A 25,017-nucleotide genomic window follows, 5' to 3' on the forward strand; every position below is an offset into this window, starting at 1 on the left:
CTAATAGAGCTAGTAGAGAATAGGTTATAGTTTTTTTAAATAGTAGAGGTATATAATTTAGATAATTATAAAAGTATAAATAGTATAAATATAGCTAGTAATAGTAATAAAAGTAAAGAGTAGAGTATAGATAGAAACTAAAGAAAGTAACTATATAATAAAAAGTACTCTATAATATAATATTATACGTAATATATACTACGTAGAGTAGACTTAAAAACGTAATATATATAGAAAATAAAAAGTAATAGGCTATAATATAAATACTATTATTAGAACTAGTATAGTATAGTTAATAAAGCGCTATATAAGCTAGCGCTATAGAATAGACTATAAAGATTATAAGCTAAAGAATATAAGTAGATAATACTAATAAAACTAGTATTACTAGTAATAATATATTATAGTATATAGAACTATAGAAATAGAATAGATTTAACTTAAACTCTAAGCTTTTATTTAAGTAGATAGATTAGACTATCTAAGCCTAGAGTTATTTAAGATAAAAGATAATAGATATAAAATAGCTATTTTATATATTTTTAGAATAAAATAGACTATATATAATATTATATATCTAGTTTCTTAGGTAGAAAAGAGATTTACTATATTATATAGAAGAAAACCTATATATAATAAGCCTTTTACTAGTATTTTTTTAGGTAGACTATTAGGTTATTAGTTACTATTATATTCTTTATTATATAGTATAGCTATATCTTAAGCGTCTTTTACTTAGATATAGTAGCTTTCTAATATAGTCTTTTAATATAGCCTTTTAGTGTACTCTTTTAGTATATTCTATCTATCTTTTACTAGAATATAGAAGCTTTTTACTAGAGCTTTATACTATATAGTATAATTTAGAGCCTTTTAGTAGCTTATTATAATATTATTATATAGTCTAATACTATAATTTAGAAGTCTTTTACTAGTAGAGTAGAGTCTTTTACTATACACTATACTATTTTAGATCTAGTATAAAATAAATACTTTAACTAGTTTTTACAGCCTTTAGGTATAGAAGTTAGAATTCTAATATAGTTAGTTTTTAAACTAGTATACTTAGTTTTTAAACTAGTATACTTAGTTCTTAAATAAGTATATTTAGTTTTTAGATTAAGTATATTTAGTTCTTAGATTAGTATACTTAGTTTTTAGATTACTATACTTAGTTCTTAGATTACTATACTTAGTTCTTAGATTACTATACTTAGTTCTTAGATTACTATACTTAGTTCTTAGATTACTATACTTAGTTTCTAAACTAAATTTATTATATATAAGCTATTCTATACTTAGTTTCTACTAGATATTATATATTCTAATATAGTTAGATCTAAAATATTCTCTAGAGTAGAAGCTACTATCTTAAGTCTACTATTTATTTCTTATTAGTTTTTATTACTACTACTATAAATTACTTAGATCTAGTAGATCTAAAATATTTCTAAAAGTAGATTAGATTATAATAATACTATATTTTTAAAAGTAAATAAAATCTTTAGTTATATATTCTTTAGTGTACTAGTAAAAGACTTTACTTTTTTAGAACTAGCTTCTAGACTATAGAATTAGTAGTTTACTAATAAATTACTTATTACTATATATTAAAAACTTTTTAGTAGCTTATTATAACTTTATTTTACTACTTATTACTATAATTTAGAAGTTTTTTATTAGTATATTAGAGTCTTTTAGTATATACTATACTATTGTAAATCTAGTATAAAGTAAATACTTTAACTTATTTTAATAGTCTTTAGATATAAAAGTAAAAATTCTAATATAATTAGTATTCTTTTATAATAGGCGCTTTAAAGATAATATTATAGTCTACTTTATTTAAACTTTTATAATATCTTAATATATAATAAGTATATATAATAACTATAATAGTAGTATTAGTAAGAACTTTAGTCTAAAGAGTACGCGTAGTAACTATAGTAGGTACTTTTTAATTAAAAGTTAAATAATCTTATAATAATATTAAGTATAAGATATAAATAACTAAATTTTATATTAGTTATATAATAATATAAATAAATATACTAAGAAAACTCTAAATACGCACTTCTACTATAATACTCTCTACTATAACACTTTCTATAATAGCGTAGATATAGTTTTTTATATTCTTTATATCTATTTCTACTTTAAGATTAGATTATAAAAAGCGTTTTTTAATTTTATATTCTACTACTAGTTTATATATAATATAGTCTTCTTAATCTTAGATAGTAAAGTTTTTTATCTTTATCTACTTCTTAAAGTCTAAAATATTAGTATATAGTATCTACTTATAATATAAGAGCGTAAATCTACTTAGTATAGAATTAGTTACTAGAGTATTATAAATACTAGTACTTCTTTTATTAAAAAGTATAATAATAGTAGTAAGCGTACTTCTAGTAGTAAATCTATAGTTACTAAAGATCTTAGTAGTAGTTACACTAACTTTAGCGCCTTTAGTAATATCTTTATTAATTATAGTATAAATAGCTTATATATTAGAGCTAATAAGATAGTCTAGTATATAGATTAGATATAAGAAAAAGTATTTTACACTAATAATACTACTTTCTAGACTTATAATTAGGCTAGTAATATAGAAGTTCTTAAAAAACTTCTAAATACTTTAGATAGTAGACTTTATACTATTAATTTAGTTAATAATAGCTTTAGTCTAGATAAAAAAGTAGTAGTTAGCTAGAATAAAGAAGCTATAAATATAGTTATAAATATAGTAGTAGATATTTTAATATTATACTAGGTTACCTAGCTATAAAAGAGCGTTTAGGCTAGTTAAAGCGCTTATATCTACTTACTTTACTAGGTCTAGTAATAGATTATTAAGATTATATTTAGTAAAGTTAAATAGAAAGTTTTTACTATACTTTAGAGACGTAAAGCTAGTAATATAAGCTTTACTAAACTAATTCTTAAGCTTAATACTAGTAAAAGCTTTCTAAAAGAGTTACTTCTAGCGCTAAAGCTTACTATCTATTTTAAAAAAGTTACTATACGTAATATCTAATATAAAGGCTAGTTCTTAAATAGCTTATTACTTACTTTAGCTACTAATAATATTATAACTACTAAAGAAACTATCTTAGTAAATATTAATATATTCTATATTAGTAGTTAATATAGCTTATAATAGGTTATAGTTTATATTATCTAGATAAAAAATAATAAAAGATATAGAATTATTTTTATTCTTATATTTAATAGTAATAGAGCTAGTAAGTAAGTCTAAGTATATAGAGTTATAGTAGATAGTATTCTAGATAGCTTATTAGGTTTTAAGCCTCTTACTATTATAGTTAAAGCTAGTATAGAATATTAGGTAATATATACTACTTAGTAGTAATATAGCTATAAGAAGCGTTACTATATAAATTATAGTAAATAGATTATAAAGTACTTTTTAAACTAAGATAGTAACTTTAATATAAAAGTAAATACACTTAAGAATAATAAGCTATTTACTAGAGATATACTTATCTTTTATATTTTCTATCTTTTATCTACTTATAATATATCTTTCTTAATACTATACTAGCTAATATATATCTACTTAGTATATATATATATTTAGTAATACTATATTAGTTTAGACTTCTAGTTACTACTCTCTAGAAGCGTACGTAGAACTTAGAAATAATATTTAGTAGATTAGTAGATAATTAAAGAAAAGAGATAGTCTAGTAATAAAGAACTTATATAGTTAACTTCTAAAATATACTTAGTATCTTTAGTTTAATAGCTCTTAGGTATAAAAGCTTAGAATTATAGCTTATTAATTACTTTAGCTTATTACTATTAAACGTAATATATCTAAAAAAGCTCTTATTTAGATTTATAAATATTACTATAGCGTTCTAATATTATAGTTAAATATAACTAGAAGTTTATAAGTATTAGATAGAAACTAATATACTTAAAAAGAGCTACTAATTAACTAGATAGTCTATTATATATCTAGAAAAAATTAGTACTATATAAGTAGTATTAGATAATTATAAAGTTTTACGTACTAAAAGAACACTAAGTACTCTAAGTATATTATTAATAGAGATATGTTTATTACTACTAATAAATTATAAAAAGCATAATTATTAAAAGTAGTTTTTTCTATCTACTATAGTATATTATAGAGAAATATTAGATTTAAAAGTAAAAGTAGTTTATTTCTTAGAATTAGTGTCTAGATAGTCTCTTACTCTTATTAGCTAAGTTACTTTATAATAGATACTTTGCGTATAAAACTAGAGTAATATAATAGTTTTATAGCTAAATATTAAATACTTTCTAATTCTCTTATAAACGCTTAGACTTTAACTAAGAATAGCTCTATATTAATCTATTAGTAGCTATAGGTATGCTCTATTTCTTTACTTACTTAATATAGTAGTCTTATTCTTTAATAGTTATCTAATAAACTAACTAATTAAATCTATCTTAGTATATAGGTATCTAATAATTACGTTCTATTAGAATGCAGATTGTAATTATTATAATAGAAAAGCACTTAGACCTGCAGATTAATTCTAGATCTAGAAGGTCTTAATAGATATAACGGCTTCTTGTAAAATCTACCTAGTTAAGGTTAAGGTACAGCGAACGTTATAGAAGTAGAGTTTGTGCTAGAGCGCGGATCTCCGACTAGTGTTGTAATATGCGGGTGAGAGGATGCGGTACCGTAGATGTAGTGCGGCGTGCCTGTAGGAAGCCCTCGCACACGCAATTCCTTCCACGCTTCCTTACCTCTCTACAAAGCAGCCGGGGCGATCGCAAACAAAGCGTCCGAACCGCTCAATACCAGCCAGCAACTCACATATCCTTTGGCCATCCACTCACGTCCCCTGTAGTCTACCAGCGCCGTTCAAACGACAGTGAACATGTCTGCCGACAAGGACCACCACCCTCATCCATCTTCTCTGAGCGACAAGGCAAACATGGGCAACACGATGCAACCCACGACGAAAGACGAAGAGAACCAGGTGCACCGCGACGTTGTAGCGACAGGACTGCGAAGCGAGAGATCGACGTGGTGGCTCCAATTCCTTGCTTCGGCTGCCCTGACCGCGCTCATTATGTTCCTATACGACGAGTTTATAGGCCTTCCTCGCCGCGCTTGCCCACCTTGCGAAGCCCAAGGTTGCTGAAGATATCTGGCTGAGGCCTTTGAGCACCACGAGGAAGGCGGGAGTCGGACGTGGCTGGTTGTCGCTATGCGATGTGGACGGCAGGGGCGCGTGTACACAACCTGTTGTTAGCTACATATCGAAAGCTGCGCATCGCGCATGCTTGGCTATGCCGTATCGTCGAGCTATCGCGTGTGCGTATCAAGGACCGGATCGTGAGCGTGATGGTCGTGAACTTGGTAGTCGTGAGTGAATTGGCCTGGCGGCAGGCGCTTGGGCTCGGCACGGCACATAAATCTCCGGGCCAGGGCTGCCCTTTCGCCGCCCGCACCAGCGCCAGTGCCAACGCCCCGAGCCGCACCCTACAACTGCATGCGCCTCGCCCGCAAACCCCATCGGCATCTTCAAGGCATCGTACGCGACAATGGCCGGGCGTGCGCGACATGAAATCACGAGTAGAGGGCTTTTCTGTCTCCGCATTGTCGCCGCCCGCCCCCGTCCGGCAGTAACCCGCCCGAGAGCTCGACGTGTGCTCGCCCAGCCCAGACAGCATCCTCGATAACATCCGCGCCGGCGGCATATTCGGCGCATAGCTTCCGAAATCAAATGCGTCGTCTGCAGCGTCTCTACGCCAGATGCCGCCGTATGAGAGCGGCATGAACGCTGGATGAGGCGAGCAACGGTCGCAACGTCATCGCTGGTCAAGTTGCCTTCGCCATGAGCGCAATACGCTACGTAGCACGCGACTTCCACACGACACTCACATGCGCATCGCCTACAGAGGCAAGGAGGGTGTTGGGGCCATGGCTACTTGGCATTGCGACCCGTCTAACAGCACGAGATTGGCTGCTTCAACATCCTCGTACCAGCACAGGCGTCGTGCCTGCCCCCTCGCGACCCTCCACTCATCGACCATCACGTTTCAAAACTCCGCCACACCTTACTCATTACAAGACCACAGCTCGGCGGAGTGGCACTAGGATGGGCCTATACACATGGATGGTCGATCGAGCTCGCAATTTGTAGAGCCGACGTCACGCAGCCCTCCTCGAACGAAGACTGGGCCCTATGGCATCGCGGACGAAGACATGTGCGCCCATGCACGGACTGTTTTGTTCGAGACAACACTGGGTAGTGAGGGTGTATTGTGGACAGTTGACGTGTATCCCCAGAGCACCCGAAATCGATTGCGACAACATTCGGCTGGTCTTGATCGAGGAGAACGAGTTAACGATGTTAACCTCCATTCGCCAAATGCGGTGTGAGACAAGGGGGGCGCGCCGCAGTATGGCCGAAGCCTATGGTCATTGATCGGCTTTGGCCTCAGCACCATCCCAAGCCGACCTACACCACCCCGCCGACGCGAGATTGTATCCCGACCCCACGTTCCTACGAAGTCGCCTCCAAGCCCCTCGAACGACCTCCCACTACGTTGTGCTTCGCCCCGTGTCTTGCTATGCTCCAGCGTCACCATGCAACGTTGCGAATTGCCAGAACCACCACCGTAATCGCACCACACAGCCAGAGTACAGCAAACATCATTTTACAAGGAGTACACTCGTCGGAGCTGCGACTATCATGCCGTGAGTCGGCGTAGTGCGCAGCTGGGAACGCTCCGTAATCCACCATGTGTTGGGCTGAAGTGTAGGCTGGTGCGCCCATCGCTGGGTCGGTCGCCGGGTCGGAGTAGCTGGGTGGCTGGTCATCCATCGCAGACTTGATGGTGCGTGAGCTATCGCAGCCAAGGCTTAACGTTCGATTAACACTTACATCGTCGACGTTCTTACGCGCAGGATGCGACAATCTCCAGGGAAACTTGCGAGTCGTGGTGCTTTGGTATTGTAGGTACGAGTTGTTGGAGGGTAATGAGCTCCGTGAACAGACGCGCAATCATGAGTAGGTGGCAGGTAGACGCATCAATTTTGGGACTACTTACTTGGGTGGCAGTGCACTGTCTGAAACGACCTTGGCTTCGGTGCCGCCAACAAGCCTGACAACACGGCCCGCATAGCTGTGCCACACATCGCCCCAACTTCGAACAATCTGACATAAGCCATACGCCTTCTCCACCTCCGATTCCTTCGTGTTCCAAAGAAAGTATCGCCAACAACTTTCTGGACATGAGATAAATCAGTTTTAGCACACATCTGTCGCGCCGTTGTTTTGGACGATCCTTCAAGGCACACTTTGGTCTTCTTCGGACGGCGCGTGTCAGCTTGCACCTTTCGTATGCCCGCGAGGAACATATCCAACAAGGATAATGAGAAACATCGTGATGACGTCCAATCTCGAGGTTGTTGTTTAGGGTTCTGTGCCGCGAGTGGAAGCATACGCCCGGTTGGAGATTGGGGCTTTCGTGTTCCCTAAGGCAGACTCACGATACAGCTGTCAACTTCCCAGTCTAACCAGAGTGTCTAGCATCGGCGTCTATACAGTCGGCCTGAGGTGTACCTGCGGTATAAGAGTGCGCATCTCATCGGAAGTCTCGAGTATCAAACCCGAGCCCACCTTCATAGTCACATCCTTGCCGACAATGCTATCGATTCTGTTCCTAGTTTACATTCTATCTGCGAAGATAGCAAGTGCCTATCCTGCCGACGCTGTCTCCAATGATCCATCTCCCCACGTCTTCAAGCGCAACCCATGTGATGGAAAGGATGCCGAACCTATTCTGTATCACGATTACAAGAACGACGTCTGCCCCCCGCCCATGGGCTTCGAATCGCCAGGCGTGTGTCACATGAAGAAGCAGCAGAACGAAGGGGCCTGGTGGAACCCATTCCGGGGCTTCCATTGTGGCGGATTCTGCGAGGAGAATGTAGGTCTTCGAGCCAAAAGTTTCATTGCGACTGACTTAGGACAACAGGTGCGGTTCTTCTACGGCCAGGAGAGTATGTTCCTCTCGAACCCGTATTGCCATGGCCCCATGACGTGTGGTATTACCGATACGACTACCACGGCTTGGGCGTACACTATCAACTTCCCGCTTAGTGGCAAGATAGCCGATTTTAGCGGTGGCGTCACTGGTGGTGTATCGAACACGAACACTGTAGCCAAAGCTGTCAACAAAGCCGTAAAGCTGGAGCATAACGAGTGCGGATACTTCACATGGATCCCGATACTCAGAGAATCTTGGTAAGCATGCTACGAGCCGTCTCTTGCTCGTTCCGAAAATCACAAGCAAGTCCGATACAGACAAGATTCGTTGCTAACGTTGTGCAGTGGTACTTATACGGGCGATGGCAAATATCTGGATGTCGCGCCTGGGCATCCGGAGGGAACTTGTGTTGATGGAACGAGCAAGCCCGATACATGCATCAAAGTACCAAATGCCGCCCGAGGTAGCGACAATGATCCTTGGGGTATTACTGTCCTCGTCCGAGTGGACTGCGCGACGCATGCACCGCTTCCGTCTGATTGGTATGCATCCTCTTCCGACAGCATTCTGCAACGACTAACCACCATGCAGTAAGCGATACCCTAATCTCCATTACTGGCTACCGATCGCTTCCCGGCTCTTCTATGCCAGGTCTCTGCTGACTCTGAGCTCTTAGTCCAAGATCCAGCCTACAACATGCCAGATGTTCCGCTCGATCGTGGCGTGTACAACTCCTTCTCGGAGACCTTCGAGAACGACAATGCCGACATGATGTACGGTCAGTCATCCGAGATCGACTGCTCCGTGGGCGATGCCTCCAAGCTAGCGCAACAAGAGGACTGTTACGCAGCCCTTGCGACAGGCATGATGCATCCAGTTGTGGGTCTCCTACAGGGAAGAAACGGTGGGCAATGGTGGGCTTCAGTAAGCTTCGCGAGTGGTTTCATCGATCAATCAGACACTGACGTGCCTGCAGTACGTACATACCTGCGCCTTTCAGATCGAATACGAACAAGACTGGACGGAGGATTGTCTCGTAGGTCTCACGGAAGTTCTGAAGGCTGCATCGGGCATCCTGAATACTTGCAAGGCCCAGGACAACGGCGGTGTGGGTGGTTCCCGAAAGATCCGCAACGACGGCAAATGCAATGCGACGCTTCGCCTCGCCAATACTGAGGGCAGAGAACCACCGCAGGACATGAGTCCTTTGATTCCGAAGCATTGATCGGACTGCAGGATGGATAATATCAATCGTAAACATGCGTTCGTGCAGAGGACACGTCTTCACTCGCTTTGACTGCGCCGCAACTGCGCCTCATTTACATAGCCCTAGCAGAACATGAAACAGCCGCATGATTACACGCTCTCCTGCACGACATGTTCGCAGCTTTCCGAACTCTGTCTGCTACACATCAAATGAAATCCTCGGTCAACTCGAGCAGACTGGCATCTCCTCTCATCCACGCGTCGAAGTCGGATCTGGAACGGCGCATTCTGTCAGTGCGACGTCTGAAACTTTCGCGCGCGTAAGGTACGGCGTAGGCTACCGGTGCTCGCTACATTATAGCCTTGTGTGACAGTGATTTGTGCTATGAGCACACTCTCACAGGACGCACGGTACAACCCGTCAGCATTACACAACATGAGCATCCGCTTAAAGATTACATCCGATGGATCACAAGGTCTATTAAAGAGCCGCTAGTCCCGAATTTACAAGCCCTACGAAAATCGCAAGACCTTTTATACTTTGGCCTGCACTGCACTTTCTAGCGCGGAAGAGAGGTTCTCGTGTGCCCATCGGGTAGCGCAAATACTATCCACGTCGCTTGATACACTAGAAGACCTTGCCCACCATGCCGTTCCTGCGCATCATGGCTTCCTTCGTCTCGAGAGCATCGTACGAAGTTGCACTGTAGATGTCTGCAGAGAAAGCCATGAGATCGTCCAGGCTAATCACCTCGTCAGGGGCCTTCCAACCCAGCTCCGTGGGCAAGCGCTCGTTCTCTACACGTTAATCAGCACAGATTTGCAGTACACAACGGTCAGATACGTACCGAAGAAGTACTCTACGAGGTCTCGCCTCGCTGTCTTCTCTGTCTTGTTGCCGAAGACGAGCATGTAACCAGCGCCTTCACCCGCGCTGAAGTCTGCGGCCAGCTCCGACAGAGCGAACTTGGGGTTGTATTTCACTGAATCGATCATACGCGCGAGACGTGCGTTGGCGGCCATTTGGATGTCGATGAGGTCGTCTGTCCAGTAGGAACGGGTCTGGTCGTATATGGTGTGATTGAAGGAGACGGCATCGTCGTCAAAGTACTTGTCTGAGCGGCTAGATGGAGATGTCGCGTTAGTCGTGCGCTTTGCAGTGTAGGCCCTCATATCGACCAGCGGACTTGGTAAAGGGCTGCGGGGCTTACCTCAGACTGGCATCATGCTCCAGAATGTTGTGGTTGCCGAGCGTGTCAAGCCCCCAAGTCGTGGTGTTCGGGCCGGGGTTCGTCGTCAGCGCAAAGTTGTAAAGCAACTCTGAGATGTCATCGCCGACGTTGATGGCGTTTCCCAGGGCGTGTTTGATCTGGGGAAGCGTGAAGTTGCGCCCTTCGCGAGGGAGGAAGCCGTGGTTCGCTAGGGTGTTGAGCATGGGGCATGGGCCTCGTGCTGGAACATGTTAGCAATTGCTGTGGTGAGCAGTTGGGAAGACATCGAACGTACATTCTCCGGGGCCAGCTGGGTGCCAGCTCGCGAGAGAGCCTTGGGCGTTGACGACGCCAACGCTTGCAAGCGCGACAGCGACAAGAGATGAGATGCGTGTCATGTTGTTCGATAGGAAGAAAAGATATGTGAGGTGGGTAAATTGGAGAAGTCGTGAAGTTTTGGTGTTACACTGTCGCACTGAATGTGAACGGGATGCACGAATCCGACCAAAACACGCTTGAGATCTATCTTATACTTCCTTCCGCACAGTAAGATGAGCAAACTCGCATAACCCGTACTCGGTCATCTTGGCTTCAAAAAAGTCGCTCTATCCTAAATGGCATCTCAAACATTCCTATAGTGCTCATTACGTGGACTTCGCGACTTAAGCCCCTTCCGGCTCATCGCGCGAGATGAGTGTACTCAGGCCCCCTGGATTTGGTCACCAGTGAGGCACTCTCGGTGCCCGAACCCCCGAGCAGTGCTACGGTGAACGTGATGACGTTTGAAAACTGTGGAGAGTGACTTGTACGTATTAACAATCAAGGCGCGTTTACTGGTTGCGCACCGCCAGGTAGGTCCCTGCTGGCATGCGCGGAAAAGAAGTTCGGACGTCTTGCGGACCCTAGTGTCTGCGGGAGGTGTTGGATGCGCACTTGTGGTTTAGTTGCCTTCGCTACTACTGAACACACATTCAAATTACCACTCAAAAACCCAACAGACACCTGGTGATGTTTATTCAGCTGCCGTCACACTCTCTGTGTGCAGGCCCAGGTGGGCTTGCTTTTGGCTGACCCGTTCCCCTCGTGACAATTCAAGAACGGGCAAAGTCGCGAAGGTGGTACTGACCGGGGCGCAGCAAGCATCGCGTAGCGAAGGACGCGCGAACTAGCGCCACTCGGCTGCTCAGCCTCCCTCCCGTCAGAACCGGAACGCCAAGACCGCCGCACCCGTTGCCCGTGCCCGTGTCGTTTTGCGATGTGGGGACTCTGACGATCATCCGCTCGCTGCCTTGCGCGTCTTTGCCATTTGCAGCTGGAGAGTCGGATCTGGTAAACCTGAGCGCGATGCCATCGTTGAGAATACCATCATGTTGCATCTTCACACGAAACAAGCCGAAGCTATCTGCGGAACGAGCGCAACGCACTACAACGCGGCCAGCCTCTCTCATCCCTACATGACAGCTTGACCACAGCCTCCAGTGCGAAATGGGAGTGCGCAGGCACCAAGGTACTCTATTGGGTACGACGCCTCACACCAATCGCTATTCCATGATGTGCGACACTGCGGCAACTGTGGGGACCTCATATTCAGCCCATACACGCCATCGCATTGGGCAGTGCACTGCAATCCCTAGCGCGGATGACGAGTCGCAAGCGTACAGAGTATAAAAAGCCCAAATTCCTGTCAGATGGTGAGCATCAGGACGCGCGCTGTCTGCACTCGCACAGGCCAACGTTGGGCAATGGATTGTCAGCTCTCACCGGTCCCAGGATTAGTCCTTTCTTCCTGGTTCACAGCGCATTGGACATCAGGTATGTCCAAAGCATGTTCTGAGATGTGACACATGACGCATCGACTTCACAGCAAAGGTGATTGTGTGTTTCTCTGGCATGTTGGCAAAGCTCTGGACGCATAACGGCTCTAATTATGAGTAGTCAGCGAACAGTGCAGACACGGGTGATGCGGCCATCATGTGGCCAAAATCACTACTTTCTATCGCGCCCGCTGCTCGTGTCATTTTCCGATGGAAATGTGGGGAAGTTGGCGATCGGATCTTGGCCGCCTTGCGTGCCTTTTGCCGTTAGCAGCTACGGTTGGAAGAATTGAGACCCTGGTGATTTTCAAGGGCATGAACATTTGCGGAATCGTATACCCACGGCATTGCCATGATGTGGCGTCATAACATATTCATGCATATGGAGCAGAGGCACGGCTACGTGCTGCATGGCTGCAGAGCATGGTACTCTTTTCACAGCTCTGCAACACCGCTGCACTGCGTCCTCTAATCCAAAAGATGCACATGCACCAAGTCGTTCTTTCTGGGACGACGCGTGACACTAATCGTCATTCCCGACGGTGATCACTAAGTACATATGCCGGCCACATGCAGCTTGAAACTCTACCACAACGGGCCTTGCACTGCAATCTTTAGCGCGAAAGAGAGGCCCGGATGTACAAAGGACGGATCATGCCACAGATGCTTGTTGACCGGTGCATGACGAGAAGCGAGGTGCCTGTACCCGCATACGCCCCCCGGGTAATCATTTGCCGGCTCTCACCGGCTCAGAGCCTGTACTATACTGGGAATCTGTATGTCGTCTGTTAACAAGAAGACTCAAAAGGTACGACAGATCGGATCCCGACGTATCAGCTTCATGGGAGAGACACGCCGTCACTTGGCCAAGCCTGAAAGCTAGCGGCAAGCGCGCAGTGAAGCGACAGGTACGGCATCCATCATGAAGCCAGGTTTGTTACTTCCTATCGTGTATCTTCTGGTGTCTCTTCAGATCGTTCAGCCTCGTGAAAGCCTTGCCGCACTCGGGGCACTCGTGCGGCCTCTCCCCTCGATGGCTGAGCTCATGGTTCTTGCGATGAAAATTGCGCGAAAACGTCTTTCCGCACATTGTGCAGGCGTGGGTCGATGCCTCGCGCTTCGTCGTAGCAGTAATAAACTTCTCGGCTAAGTCACTCATCTCGGGATGGAACGCTCGTGTGTGTCTCTCCAAATCTTTCGCGTTGGCGAATCCTTCAGCTCCGAGGCAGTCTGGTACTTCGCACTGGAATGGCCTTTCGTGGATGTTGACGTGTCGGTTGCGAGCCTTTTCATCCTTGAAGCCCTCTGAGAAGTACCTGCAAGTAATCCTCGTGCATTTGAACCGCCTTTCCTCGTCGTAGAATCTTTTGTATGCCTCCTTCTCGTGTGCAGTTGGGCCGGGCTTGCTCTTGGGGAAGATCTCAAGAGCCTTCCGATTCCGATCCAAGGCCTTCGAGAGGTCTTCAATGCTGATCTTGTGTTGTGCATCGAAGCCTTTCTGCTGGAACGTGTAGATGTGGCTAGTGAGCCCCACTAGATGATCGTGGAGGTCGAGATGCTCGAATACCCTGCACTTGGCCTTACAGTCGTCCACCAGGCCGTTGGACCAGTCCACGTCGCCATAACGCGTCATGAAATCATCCATGGCTTTGAAGATGCTTTGTAATTGACCTGCCACGTCGTTTGCCTCGTCGAGGAACCTCTCCCCTTGGCCTACCCAAGCGTTGACATGGTGGAACCATTTCGCGATGGCATAGTCCTGGAAAGCAATCGATCCGTCCAATACGTATTGTCGACGTTGCGCTTGATCATCCGGGTCGTCGACGTCGAAACAGGGAAAGGTGAGGTACTGTAGACACAACGTCGCCAACTCGCATTCGATGGATGGCTCGTGGATATCTTTCGTGATACTGGTGATGTACCTGTTCCCGTCAGGATAAGGACTTGACGAACACAGACTGATTGACGTACGTCTTAGCTGTGCTATGAACGAGAGACACTCGGTCGCCATTAACAAGCACTAGTGAGCCGCATGTTTCGTAGATGTGATCGCGGAGATGATGGTGTTCGTATTCGATGATCTGACAATCTACATCGATCGAGAGTGCAACCTGTATCTCCTTCCAAGTAAGCCGGCGCTTGGCACACACTAACCTAGAAGACAAAGTCGTGGTTAGAATACAATAGGCAGATCATGGGATCAGAAGACAACACACCATCCGAGTAATTGCTTGGTTTTTGGCCATCCTCTGCCAGATCTTGTTTTGACGCGTGTGACTATCCGCTCATATCTGTCGACGCGGTTAATGAACGCTCGATGTCCGTGACGAATGTACGAAAATCGGGCCCAGAAGATGTCGCGGGTTCCCTTCGGTGTGTACCTACGCTTGTGCGAGTCCTGAAGGAAAGTTCTCGGTCTTGATATAGTCCAAAAGCTCCGCTAGCGTCATACACGCGTGAAGGTCGAGCAAAACCAATTTGGCGTAAAGGAACATGCCTGCCTTGGAATTAGACCCTGACTGCGTGTAGTGATTCATTAAGCGACTCACCTTTTGCATTAGCCACGATAAGGTTACGAAGGTATTCTTTCATGTCTTCCGTGAACAATGGAAACTTTGCCTCAATTCGATCTACCCACATCCTGGTGTAGGCCTTGATGTCGCCCTCGTTGTCTTTTTCCGAGATCTGCAGAATCTTGGGCGCCATCTTGGTAATAGCGGAGCCGTGAAGCTTTCTCCTTATATCGGCGTGGTCTTGACTCGCGATCAAAAGGCGGATAGTGCCCGGATCAACCGCATCACGCTGACCTACGAGTTCGGTTAATATATCCAACACTTGGCCTCTCTCCGCCCCTTCACACTCGTCCAGCCCATCAACGATGATGAAGAGTTTGGATATGGTGAAGCAAAAGTCTTCAAGAAGCCTCTTCGCTTGGTTGAGAGATCTGAGGGACGGTTCTCCACTCGAGCTACGCCGTGTGTAGCAGGGAGGCAGCATCTGTGGATAATGGTCTAGTAGTTGATCTGCCAGGCCCTTCAGTATACCGACCGCGGTGCTACTCGTTGGATCGCCATCGTGACAGTAAAAGAAGCAGGTGATGAAGTCAGGCCTGGCCTTGCACTCTTCGACGATGGCCGATGCCAGTATCGTTTTGCCTGTTGTCAATCAGCGTCACACCGCAGACACAGTGACAATACACACCGGCTCCTGGTATTCCGTAGATCCAGACGACGGGACTGTTCGGGATATCGGAGTGTATCCAATGTTTGATGGTTTCGTGCTGTGTTACCCACTTGGCAGTGGTCGCGCATTCGCTCCGTATCTTGCAGAAGCTGTCATGATCGAATCGAGGTAAGTCTCCAACAGCCAGCCAGTCTTTGACGAGCATCAGCTTCTTGGTCTCTTCTCGTTTGACATTCTCTTCCAGCTTCGCCCGGAAGTCGGCTACGTCGTCCTGGTAGAGTCGGTATTGGGCGAGACTAGCACGGCACTCAACTATGTCTTTGTGCCGGCGAAGACTACTCAAAACTCCCTCAAACTTCGTATGGAAGTTCTTCCACCTGTATCCCAAGATTAAGCATCAGCGCCATTTTCTCCTCGATTCCGCACGCAGGATACTGACATGGATTTGAAGAACCGAGTCCATACTGTATCAAAATTAGCTAAAGCATGCGCGGAAATCCGGCAGGGCTAGCCTACATCTGCCCGAAAAGAACTTGAGCGCTTGTTGATGGAAATCCAAGATGTCCAAATACATCATCTCCAAGGCGTCAATCGTATGGGGCGATTTGTGAAACAATGATTCGTATTCGACCAGCAACGGTAGCTGTTCGCCAATTCTCTCATATGCGTCCAGAAGTTGTTCGAATGAGTCGGCAAATGTGCTGGCCGTCTATGCCATGCGTTAGCTGAGGCATCGCTCCTCATTGACTGTCAGTGTACCTACCAACAAGATGAACTTCATAGGACCCCAGACGAAGGCGACCGCGTCTGAAACGTTGAGAAAGATCTCTATGACTTGGCCAAATTGGTGCATGGCCTCCAGACATGATTTGACACGAGCGAGGTTCATCGCTTCCATTCGGTGCTCTTGCTCATGTTGAACCTGGATTAATGCTTTGCAGAGCTGATCGTATGTCGTCGTGCTAAACTCCGTGAGTTCCGTGCCTGTGAGTTTGTTGCGAAACTGCGTTATAGCACGGGTCAAGGCGGTTCCTGTCGCATGCCGTGGTGGGGTGATCCCTCCGACAAGGGTCGGTTGCTGGGATAGAGCGCCCGTCGAAGTGCGACTGGCCGATTGCGAAGGTATTGGGCCCGCCATTGAACTTACTCATCAAATGTGGTGTGGATGTTTGGGTTTGCCAGTCAAAGATGGGATGGTTGTGCCGCCATGCCAGGCAGCACTAAAGTCGAAGATATGTGCGCAGGCCATGACTGACCAGCTGCGTTGCTGTGGAGGGGGCGGAGCAAGGCTGAAGATGTGCGTGTGGCTTATCGGCATGCAGGACGCGGCGAGAGGCTGCAACGTAGCCTCCCGGGTGCGACGAGCTGAAAAGACCACATATCCGCAGCACACCAAGCAGCGCCTCTTTCGCACGTCTCACGGATGTCGATTCAGATATTTCGAGTGTAGTCTAGAAGTTGGTTGAAGTAGACCCTTCTCCGCGAACCGATCATCTGCTCGGGTGGCATTGTTGCCAAGCCGCTAGGTCAGAACGCGCTTACGTCACGCGTCATGGCGCTCAAGCACCTACTCAACGACGACGATGTCGTCAACTTTCACCACGAGAGACACAGTCCGCATCTCAACTGGTTCCAGCAAGATTCCTTGGATCAGTATGCGATAGACGCTAGGATCGGGCGCGAGGCTGATGATCGTAGTTTTACGGCGGCTCTACCAACTCAATCCTGGGATCAATACGTGGACGAACTGCTTGGGTCACAGGACGCACAATGCGACCCACTACTGGATGGAATCGACATCAACGGCTCCTTTCAAGAGACGAGTCGCGATATTGAAGACTGGACGACCGGGCAAGCGCAGCATGAGTCCACTGAGCAGACTCTAGCTGAGCAGGAACATATCTGTTATGGCATGGTAAGTAGGGAACCAACAATTGCGTAGACATTGTCACATTTTCGCGGCGAGCTAATACGTTTCAAGATTTTTAGAGCCGCTGTTCGCCTCCGAGGCGACATGGGGGAGCTTCATCGTAAGCTCAACAACATCGCATCATCCCCGATCACAGGCCATGCGCGAATGATGATCATCAAACCCGAAGCCCAATTCGTTGTAGCTTTCCCCGAAGGGGGTGTCGTAGGAGATGTGAACGCCCAGTTAGACGGAGCATTAACGAGCATCGCAGAACAAGGCTATGAGATCGATCTGGAGGTCTTCGCGCCAACGGTGGTCATCCAGGAGACCATAGGCCGCGCCACGAAGGACAAAGAAGCCGTAGTGAGGGTACAGATAAATGTGTACGGCCCCTCGACAGCCGCTTGCGACATCGGCAAGGAGTTGTCGCAGCAAAAGATCTACCTGCAACGCCCTGTGTACATACGCGATGGTTGTCGATACGAGAATCCCCACATTCTCACCCTCCCTGGCTTCCAAGGCTCGACACCTGAGATACCAACCATCACAGAAGAACCTTTACCTGACAAGGTCGGTCTGCAGACATTGAGAAGCACCCTCCAAAATGTGTATTCCTCTTTGACGCGAGATCGCAACCTGCACGGGTTAGAGGGTGACGAGCGCCTCAACACCGATCTTTTGTTGTAAGTTCCATTCAATTCGTCTCCGTCTACCTTTTGCTCTCACTTCCGAATGTCGATGCTTCGCGACCACCCGCTGATATACCCAGGCACCAGAAGACAGCACTTTCTTTCATGATGCAGCGCGAAGACGGGCCCATACCAGAGGAGTACACACTCTGGAGGCCGAGCGAAGAAGATAGAGTCCAATGGTATGTATCCTGCAAACGGCCTTGCATAACACCGCTGACACCACTGACAGCTATCGCCATGTTCTGACGAAAGGACATTGTGAGTTCGTTCTTTACACGTTCTGATTTTGAAGCATACTAAAAATTCGATAGCCATGGTTGAGCCTAAGGAAACCGGCGGTGGTATCCTGGCAGACGAGATGGGGATGGGAAAGACTCTCTCTGTACTAGCCCTTGTACTACGGACGCTAAACACTGCGCACAATTGGGCTATCCGCATCGATGATCTGAACGATGCGACTTCGGAAATACCAAAGAAGAGACGCCGCTCTGGAGCGACCCTGATCGTTGCATCATCAGACCGTGAGTATACCATCCTTGCGATACACGCTATTGCTCTTGTACTGACGGCGCAGTCATGATCAATGAATGGTTTCAGGAACTAGATAAGTAAGTAACATAGATCGTTGCATACTCTCCAGCTGCTCACCTTAGAAGGCATTTTGACGAGCCTACTCGTAAAGCCTTGAAAGCGATCAAGTACCATGGCCCTCATCGACACGTTTCCCTGGAGAGGCTCATGGAGGCAGACCTTGTCATCACTACCTATCATACTCTCGCGTCAGATTTTGCCAGGACCAAGCACGAGTTGAGGCATATTGAATGGTATCGTCTTGTCATTGATGAAGGTGAGCAAGCCACCACTCGTTTACCGCCCACCATTGACGATGATTTCGCAGCCCACATCATACGACGGCAGTCCACGATCTTGTACCGGACTGTAGCTGACATTGCGGCCCGATCGAGGTGGTGTCTGACTGGCACGCCTATACAAAACCGCCTGGAGGACATCGGCTCCTTGTTCGCCTTCTTGAGAGTCAATCCGTTTCACAGCTTATCGAACTTTCGAAAGACTATTGCGATACCTTTTGATGAGGGCGGTAAGAGACGTACCATTGCGATTGAGCGCTTCACTCGTCTTCTGGACTCCATGTGCTTACGCAGAACCAAAGATGTCCTGCACTTGCCGGCTGAGCAGCACCGAGTGAGAGAGGTGCCGTTCTCATCAGAAGAGCGATTGCAATACGAGCAGACCAAAGACATCATGTTCCGAGCTGTCCGCAACCAGAATGGCACGTTCGATCAAAAGAGTACACTGGGCATGTTCCAGGTACAGCTTCAGCTACGCATCCTCTGCAATCATGGTACTTGGCAGCAGCCTTTCTCCTGGAATCGCCGCAAACTGCATTTACTGGATGAAAGGGAGGCTTTGGAGATCTCACTTGGACGAGACGGCGAGATCACGTGCTCCGTATGCCGGCAACCGATGCCTGCCTTCAATAGCGGCTCCATGTTCCATCGCTATACCGAAAATTGCCGGCATGTGTTGTGCTCTCAATGCCTAATCCAGAGCACGCCTAGTGGTCACGATGAAATACCCAGCAAATGCCCCCTTTGTCAGCCCCTGTGGAACGCGCCCACTCAACCACCTCGTTTCATGGATGCATCACAAGAAGATACCTACTTTCGAGCAAACGGACGGTCTTCGAAGATGGAAATGTTGATGAACGACGTCTCCGTCGATATATGGAATACGAAAAGGTATGCACGATGGGATTACGCATATGAAGGGCAAGATTGACAAACTCGCAGCATTATATTTACTTGTTGGACGCGCACCTTGAACTTACTACAGCACTACCTTCACCACATGTCTGGTAACACGTGGACCCATGAGCGCATCGATGGCGAGTGTTCGACGACCAAACGCGAACGCATCTTGCATGAGTTCACGGAGGACCCCAATTTGCGAGTACTGATCATGACCACCGGCACCGGCGCAGTAGGGTAAGTCGGCCACATACTTATCATTGACTGCTGTCGTTGACGACATATGCTAGGCTCAATCTCGCGACCGCGAACCGCGTGTTCATCGTCGAGCCCCAATGGAATCCCTCAGTCGAAAACCAAGCTGTCGCACGAGCCCTGCGTCTTGGACAAAAGCAAGCAGTGTTGGTAACGCGTTACGTTGTGGAACAGACGGTGGAGCAGGTAAAGAGAGCGAAGGACCGAATTTATCGTACGTTGCTGACCTCAGTAGGACATGCGCGCATTGCAGGACACCAAGCTGGAAAGATCCAATCTCATTCAAAGTGGCTGAGTGATGTGTGGCGGGCGTGTCACCATGGTCGCTTCCGCCCCTCTTGTAACCCTTGGCACGACTTTCAGGCACCATACCGTAGATGCAGTGGATGTACTATTGACGAATCAATCAGATCATTTGGCTGCGTGCTCGGCGGGTGATTCTGCAACGGTCGAAAGCGCGATGACATTCTTCGCGAGTGATCCCCGTGTGCCAACGAACCAGGCGTTGAAGTGACCGGCGATTGACAGAAGCTTGCTTTCTTCCCGCGGGTGCGCGCTTCATATTCTGACCATGTCAGCCTGCCACAATGCCTCGTATACCCTTGTGCGCCTGTAAGCCACTGTGTGTGGCACAATAAACCGGTGAGCAATCCGCTCATATGGGTATGACGAGTCACAGGAGCTGACATGGCCTTCACCGGTGCCTGCTGCACCACCGGTCCTTCTTGTGTGTCATTCATGTGGAAGCATTGGATGACCTAGTGGTGGGGAAACAGCACCGGTCGGGATGCAGGCATCAACCACTCGTCCACGCTAAAGATTGCAGTGCAGCGGCCTCAGGGCAGAGAATATATCATGTATGTTCGACATCCCCCAAGTCCAAAAAGCGGCTGCGGATGCGTTGCGAACGTCCCTTCCAGGAATCTTAACGGTTCTGCTGCCCTGTATGGCCCGCTGCGCAAAGAAATGCGCTGCATGTTGTCGCATCGCTATTGGCCTGTTAAGCTGCGCGAGTACATAGTCCCACGCGCTAGGGATTGCAGTGCAAATTTGGGGGCGGAACTTCGCTCAGGCGCCTTCCCACCATGCTTTCTCCCACAGCTGGCCGCCCAAGGCTGCTGACTAAGCTGTCACAGCCCTCGCCCGCCCATCGCTTCAATGCGAACGGTCACAGCCCTCATCCTACTATATTCTACTTGCTTGCATGGGTCAATTCCGATGCGCGGTCAAAAGAGTTGAACTTCTCGAGAGAATCTAGTTCACAGCTACGTTCGCTGAATTCCGCGGTTGTGATGGGCTTGCAAGGCTATTCGCACATCCATGAATGGGCATCTTCTCTAGGAATGAGCAGCAGAAGGCGTGCTAACAGTGACGCTCATTTGAGAGTAGATATCTCTGTTCTTCACACTAGAGATCGCGATGCCAATCTCAGCGTTGTGAGCACACCATCACACTATCAACTCAACCCGATCACCGCTCTTCCGCGCTAGAGATTGCAGTGCAAGGTCCACAAGTGCATTTGGGGCGCAGCGCGCAGCACCCTCCCCCTGCTGTTCCATGCCGCACATGCGCTCTACCTCCTCTTCCGCGCTAGAAATCGCAGTGCACATTTACATTACGACGGGCGCCATCCATGGTCTGTCGCACAAATAGTTGGTGTTCCAGGCTTCGCCCACTATCGACCACGAGCCGTGCCGCGCCCCGCCTCAGCTGATAACACTCCACATTCGGCCATCCTCAACGCTACTGTTTACAGTGTATGCTCATCACTACAGTCTACTTGCTCGCGCGCTTCAATTCCATCAGCTAGTCAAAAGTGTCGTATACGAAAACTTCAATTCTGAGCTACGTTCGTGGTATTCTCTCGGTGCGACAGGCTCGACAGACGGGCTATTCGCGTCATGGCAAACTCGCTCGCATAGGCATATTGCCTCTCTTCTGCGCTAAATATCGCAGCGCGGGAGGCAGAGCGCTGGAGCTATCTGCTGCTCTTCTACGCTAAGAATTGCAGTGCACTGCACCTACGCCAAAGGCTGCAGCTCGCTAATTCTGACCTCGTGCCGACAGTAGAGCTTCAGCAGATAGAGCTGGCCCGTCCTGCATGCATCCGACGCGCTGCCATGTACATCTGCACTGCAATTTCTAGCGCGGAGGAGCGAATACCTGACATGCGTGTAAAGCCCATCTCACACGCTAGAGCTTGCAGTGCAACTGGATAAGGCAAGGCTGCACGATGCTGTCCACAGTGCCTGCATACCCCTCCAAACTGATTGGTGCCCTCGCTTGACCATACTCTCGTCCGCGCTAGAGATTGCAGTGCAAAAAAGAGGCGAGAAGGTAGCTGTCTTGATCGGATTGCCCGACCAACATGCCTACCTTTCTATGAATCACAGTCTAACGGAAGACAGTGCACGCTCTAGTTCCGGCTACATACATGTAGGGGCCTCCGCATCGAAGCTGTTCCCACAAATGAGGAGCGTGGGCACGCGCATCTCTGCTCCCGTTAGTCATTCCCCAAGTCGCCATGTCCGGTAGCTCTAGCGTCCTCGTGCTCTGCGAGATTTCTACTTCAAAGAATGCATGTACATATGAAGACTTCAAGGTTCCGTTCTAACACAGATACATTCATTTTCTGCTACAGAAGCTCATGAGTTGGAGACGAGCTTTGAGCCTTCGAAGCAAGGTAGCTCAGCCCAAATGCGACAACATCATCCAACAAAATACCGCTCTACTAACGAAAAACAATCTATCAACACCTCACAGCACGCGCCGCATCTCCAGCAATTGCGAACACACGCCCCTAGTTCCTCTCCACCTGCTTCAGCTGAACCCACAACGGGTCCTTCTCCCAGACGAAGAACGCCCGCTGGTTATCCGGCCAACCGTGACTTCCGACTTGCAATTCAAGGTCGAAGTTCCAGATGAAGCGAGCAGCAATGATGCGCAGCTCGTTATAAGCCAAATTCTTGCCGATGCAATTCCGAGGGCCGAAAGAGAAGGGTTGGAAGGCAGACTTCTTGTCTGCGTTGAACTGTGGGTCGTGGTAAGGATGGTCTGGGCCGAGCCAGCGTTCGGGAATGAAGGAGTCGGGCTGGACGAAGTTGTTGGGGTTGTGGTGGACGGCCCACTGGAAGATCGTGATAAGAGTCTGAGAGGTGTTGTTAGCTGTGACTGTCCATGTCTATTCGAAGTACTTCTTCTGGCTGATGGATGACAGGCAAAGTGATCTGGAATGACTTACACCTTTGGGAATCCAATAGCCGTTAACGTACTCGCCAGGAGACACACGTGGAGGCGTATCCGCAACGGGCGGGTACATTCGTAAAGTCTCCTCAATGCAGGCATGCAGGTACTTGAGTTGCGCAGTAGACAACATCGTTATATCTTTCTCGTTGGCGAAGGCCGTCCGAACTTCTTGCTGGAGCCGTTCGAAAGCCTGCGGGTTCGTTGACATGAAGTAGGTAAAGCCTGAGAGTGTCGTGGCTGTCGTCTCGCTGCCAGCCACGATCAAAGCCTCGGAGTTGCCCAGGATCTCTGCATGGCTCATGCCCTTCTCGTCGTTGTTGCGAAGGATGTATGTCATAATGTCCTTCCGGCCGCCGGGTGCTGCGCCAAGTGCCAGCCTTCGCTCTACCTTCTCGTCACTCATGATCCTGTTGTTATGACGCGTTTGCATGTCCTCTTTAGAGATCATCAGCCGTAGGATCCAGCTGAGGCCAGGCATCTTCATCAACGCAACAATTTGCGCGCCAGCTCTGATGCCAGCGAATATCATGGAAACCCATGGATGGTAATCGCTGCTGTCCAGGCAGTGGAACGATTCACCCAGGGCCAAATCGCCGATGATGTCGAAGGTGGTGAAGTTGAACCATTTGACTACGTCCGTCGGGGTGTGTTGCGCGGCGTCTTTATGTAGGTGGGCAAAGAGCTTGTCGACGTACTCCATGATCAACGCCTCCTGACCCTTGATAGCAGCATCGGAGAAAGCATGTGCCATAACACGGCGTTGACGTCGATGGTCCTCTCTGCTGCTAGGAAAGATCGACTTGCGTGAAGTGTCTCCGCCCTGGTAAAATTCATGCCACCTGCCGAATTCGGGTCGGCCACTGCGACTTAATCCGAAAACCTCAGGCCATCCAATAGTTCCGTTGATGGATATGGAGTTGGGCGAAGTACGCACCATGTCACCGTACTTTTCATGGTACTTCAGGACCTTTTTGGCGAAAGTTCCTTGGATGCTGTTCTCGATGGCCAGAGGGATCCCGGAAACGGCGAAATGCTTCGGTCCAGGAATCTTGCGAAGGGGGTGGAAGAAGAGACGATAGATTGCAACGCCGATTGCACTGACGACACCCTGAGAAAGCGTTAGAGGGTGATTGCATCAGCGAGATGAGAACACTTACAATTTCGACCAGAAGCAGCACTGCAGCTGCAGCCTTCTGAAACGACATCGCTGTCGACAGGTTGAAGATGATATCAGATGTGGAGTGACTTCGACGGCGGCTTGGAAGACAGAAATCCTGGTCCTCGAATCCGCGACGTGAGATGTGATGCGGATATGTGTAGAACGATGGCGATACCACTCCGCACGGGAGGACGACATTATATATGCCCTGCGGCAAAACCCCCTGGGTAGCAAGACTCTTTACCCTGTCTCTTCAACCATGGCTTCTACAGACTGTATGATGCCTGCCGACGTTTCGCTTTGACATCTTGCGTGGACCCCATCCGTACGCGAGAGGATGATCCTGTGGTGAACGACCAGGCACAACGGTCGGATCTCGAATGTTTCCGGGCGCTAGCCTCGAAGAGTGACATCTGCCAAAATCTCCGATGGGAAACGCTAGGGTCGGATCGCGACTGCTCCGGCTTCCGTCCTTATTCACGCGCCGTTGCGTCGTTGAGCGCGCATATACCGTATTGGAGGTTTAAGTGCGAGTGTTAAGC

General features: G+C 47.3%; 6 protein-coding genes across 6 annotated transcripts; 3 read left to right on the forward strand and 3 right to left on the reverse strand.

Annotated features, from left to right (window-relative positions):
- Positions 1-7,683: 7,683 nt before the first annotated feature.
- On the forward strand, positions 7,684-8,289 carry J4E88_010006 (uncharacterized protein; the record flags this gene model as incomplete). Its single annotated transcript, XM_049403603.1, has 1 exon — positions 7,684-8,289. One exon carries the CDS (start codon positions 7,684-7,686, stop codon positions 8,287-8,289), a length of 606 nt encoding a protein of 201 aa, XP_049250532.1.
- Positions 8,290-8,724: 435 nt separating this feature from the next.
- Positions 8,725-9,253, forward strand: J4E88_010007 (uncharacterized protein; the record flags this gene model as incomplete). The annotated part of the gene is made up of 2 exons (XM_049403604.1): positions 8,725-8,952; positions 9,029-9,253. 2 exons carry the CDS (start codon positions 8,725-8,727, stop codon positions 9,251-9,253), a joined length of 453 nt encoding a protein of 150 aa, XP_049250533.1.
- Positions 9,254-9,862: 609 nt separating this feature from the next.
- J4E88_010008 (uncharacterized protein) lies at positions 9,863-10,843 on the reverse strand (the record flags this gene model as incomplete). The annotated part of the gene is made up of 4 exons (XM_049403605.1): positions 9,863-10,032; positions 10,083-10,357; positions 10,446-10,686; positions 10,741-10,843. The coding sequence occupies 4 exons, from the start codon at positions 10,841-10,843 to the stop codon at positions 9,863-9,865; spliced, it is 789 nt and encodes a 262-aa protein (XP_049250534.1).
- A 2,353-nt stretch (positions 10,844-13,196) lies between these two features.
- Positions 13,197-16,593, reverse strand: J4E88_010009 (uncharacterized protein; the record flags this gene model as incomplete). Its single annotated transcript, XM_049403606.1, has 9 exons — positions 13,197-14,181; positions 14,231-14,413; positions 14,645-14,774; positions 14,809-15,414; positions 15,461-15,819; positions 15,882-15,906; positions 15,959-16,151; positions 16,206-16,426; positions 16,590-16,593. 9 exons carry the CDS (start codon positions 16,591-16,593, stop codon positions 13,197-13,199), a joined length of 2,706 nt encoding a protein of 901 aa, XP_049250535.1.
- A 401-nt stretch (positions 16,594-16,994) lies between these two features.
- J4E88_010010 (uncharacterized protein) lies at positions 16,995-20,365 on the forward strand (the record flags this gene model as incomplete). The annotated part of the gene is made up of 10 exons (XM_049403607.1): positions 16,995-17,357; positions 17,424-18,037; positions 18,158-18,225; positions 18,358-18,567; positions 18,621-18,654; positions 18,700-19,516; positions 19,667-19,806; positions 19,858-20,052; positions 20,106-20,256; positions 20,306-20,365. The coding sequence occupies 10 exons, from the start codon at positions 16,995-16,997 to the stop codon at positions 20,363-20,365; spliced, it is 2,652 nt and encodes an 883-aa protein (XP_049250536.1).
- Positions 20,366-22,870: 2,505 nt separating this feature from the next.
- J4E88_010011 (uncharacterized protein) lies at positions 22,871-24,521 on the reverse strand (the record flags this gene model as incomplete). The annotated part of the gene is made up of 3 exons (XM_049403608.1): positions 22,871-23,218; positions 23,312-24,424; positions 24,474-24,521. 3 exons carry the CDS (start codon positions 24,519-24,521, stop codon positions 22,871-22,873), a joined length of 1,509 nt encoding a protein of 502 aa, XP_049250537.1.
- Positions 24,522-25,017: the final 496 nt, after the last annotated feature.

This window comes from Alternaria novae-zelandiae (genome assembly GCF_023758075.1).
Source record: "Alternaria novae-zelandiae strain BMP 2774 chromosome Unknown scaffold_28, whole genome shotgun sequence".
Classification (NCBI taxonomy): Eukaryota; Fungi; Ascomycota; class Dothideomycetes; order Pleosporales; family Pleosporaceae; genus Alternaria; species Alternaria novae-zelandiae.